At 56.0% G+C, this 2,129-nt stretch overlaps 1 protein-coding gene across 1 annotated transcript; it reads left to right on the top strand.

Annotated features, from left to right (window-relative positions):
• Positions 1-68: 68 nt before the first annotated feature.
• Positions 69-1,580, top strand: SCAMP3 (secretory carrier membrane protein 3; the record flags this gene model as incomplete). The annotated part of the gene is made up of 5 exons (XM_010285536.1): positions 69-201; positions 398-557; positions 970-1,071; positions 1,174-1,291; positions 1,434-1,580. Coding segments are annotated over 5 exons (660 nt in total), but the record flags the coding sequence as incomplete, so codon positions are not given.
• Between the last annotated feature and the right edge of the window lie 549 nt (positions 1,581-2,129).

The following is a 2,129-nucleotide window of genomic DNA, read 5'->3' as shown; positions in this document are numbered from 1 at the left end:
GGACGGTGGCCGCCTTCCCCTCGGCCCCTCCTGCCTGGGCACTGCTGCTCTCTCACCTCCTTCCCTCTGCAGCGAGGCTGAACAACTGGCCCCCGCTGCCATCTTTCTGCCCAGTGAAGCCTTGCTTCTATCAAGACATCCCCGTTGAGATCCCTGCTGACTTCCAGAAGACTGTTTCTACCATGTATTACCTCTGGATGGGTGAGTCCCTGGGGGAAATCTAACGGCTCATCCTGGGAGGAGGTAGAGGAACAAGTGTCATGCGTGTGAGTGAATGCTGCTGCTTCTCTGGAGAAGTTGTGGTTAACGTTCAGTGCCCAGGTCTGGGGGGCTGAGTCCCTGGTGTGGGGATGGAGGAGCCTTGCTCTGGTTGCCTGACTGATGTCCTCTCTCTCAGCCAGCACCATTGCTCTCTTCCTGAACTTCTTGTCCTCGCTGGCCTGGTTCTGTGTGGAGCCCTCATCCGGTTCTGGGTTTGGCCTCTCCATTCTCTGGGCTCTCCTCTACACGCCCTGCTCTTTTGTTTGCTGGTATAGGCCAATGTACAAAGCTTTCAGGTGTGTATCTGCTTGAGCTCCCAGCAAAGCAGCAGGGTGGGATGGCTGCAAGGCTAGTACTTGAAGCTGGGGGGACCGAGCTGCTCAGTAGAACAGGCCCTTGCCCCATGTGAGGCACCAATGGTGTCACAGCTCCTTTTGTGGCCTTTGGGTCTGGGGGATGTGGCGATTCTGTGCTGAGTTTCTGGCTGAGGAACAAATCTTACTTTGGATGGGGTTCTTCTAAGGAGGTCACAGGGACATGTTTTCCTGTGGATCTTGCTGTTGGGAGATCCCTGCACTGCCTTATGCCTCTTCCTTGGATTTTTCCTTGCTTTAAGTCCCTTAACCAGTGTTCTCCTTGCATCCCCCACTTTGAGGAAGGTTTGAGAGTTGTTTTCTGTGGCTAACCTCATCTGTCTCTTTCTCCCAGGAGTGACAGTTCGTTCAACTTCTTTGTCTTCTTCTTCGTCTTCTTTGCTCAGAATGTGATGTACGTGCTGCAGGCGATTGGCATACCAAACTGGGGATTTAGGTGCGCGTTGTTCCATGGAGCCCTGGCCAGCTGAGTACCCCAGAAAGGGAGGAGGTGGGTGTGGAAGAAGGAACCTGTGGGCAATGGCCTTTTGTTTTGCAGTGGCTGGATATTGAGCCTGATAGCGCTGCGGAAGAATACAGCCGTGGCTGTGATGATGATCCTGGTGTCCTTGTTCTTCACAGCAGTGGCTGTGCTGGGCATCATTATGCTGAAAAAGGTGAGTTTGGATTGAACATTGGGGCCAGAGCACCCTTTGGGAGGATGAGGATGGGTTTTGGCAGGCATGGGGCCACAGCTCTGTTCATTGGGGGCCCAGAATGGGGCCGGTGCACTGACTCCAAGCCTGCCGCTTTTTCCAGATCCACTCTCTGTACCGTCGGACAGGTGCCAGCTTCCAGAAAGCGCAGGAGGAGTTTGCTGCAGGGGTCTTCTCCAACCAGGCAGTGCGCGCTGCAGCGGCTAATGCTGCTGCAGGTGCTGCCACCAATGCCTTCCGGGCGCCCTAGCTGGGCGGGGGCCCCGGCTTCTCATCGCACATGGGCTCTTTCTAAAGAAGAGGAAATCCAAGTTGCACTTTCATTGGATCCCCATGTGCCTGCATCAGCTGTCAGAGGCTGCCTCATCCCAGCTTGGAAGTGCTGGTGCCTGAATTGTCTGCTGCTCTAACCCCTTTCCTCATGGATGGAGGCTGTTCTGGTTTGTGCTAGTCCCCTTCCCTCAGTGGACTGGGGAAGGAGCGGGATGGGAGGTGCTATGGGCCAAGCCCTGTGCCTCTCATCACCCTCCCTTCCAGCAGCAGGAGCCTCCTCCAGAGGCGTGACAGGGACTGAGGTGGCTGCTCACCTTCCCCATGTTAGCCAGGGCTTTCCTGTTTCCCCACCTGGTGATGCCACTTGTGGGCCCTGGGGCATGAAGGGTTCCCGTGTGCCCAGTCCCAGGGTGTGCAGGGGCTGGCTCTTCCCTGTGGAGGCTTTTGCCTGCCTTCCCTTTGACGTGGGACCCCATTCTCTGCCAAGAAAATTGTCACTGTCTTCCCCCAGGGATTTGCTCTGGTG

This window comes from Phaethon lepturus, unplaced genomic scaffold (genome assembly GCF_000687285.1).
Source record: "Phaethon lepturus isolate BGI_N335 unplaced genomic scaffold, ASM68728v1 scaffold27254, whole genome shotgun sequence".
Classification (NCBI taxonomy): Eukaryota; Metazoa; Chordata; class Aves; order Phaethontiformes; family Phaethontidae; genus Phaethon; species Phaethon lepturus.
Note: the sequence above shows the minus strand (reverse complement) of the source record. Positions and strands in the feature narration are given on the sequence as shown.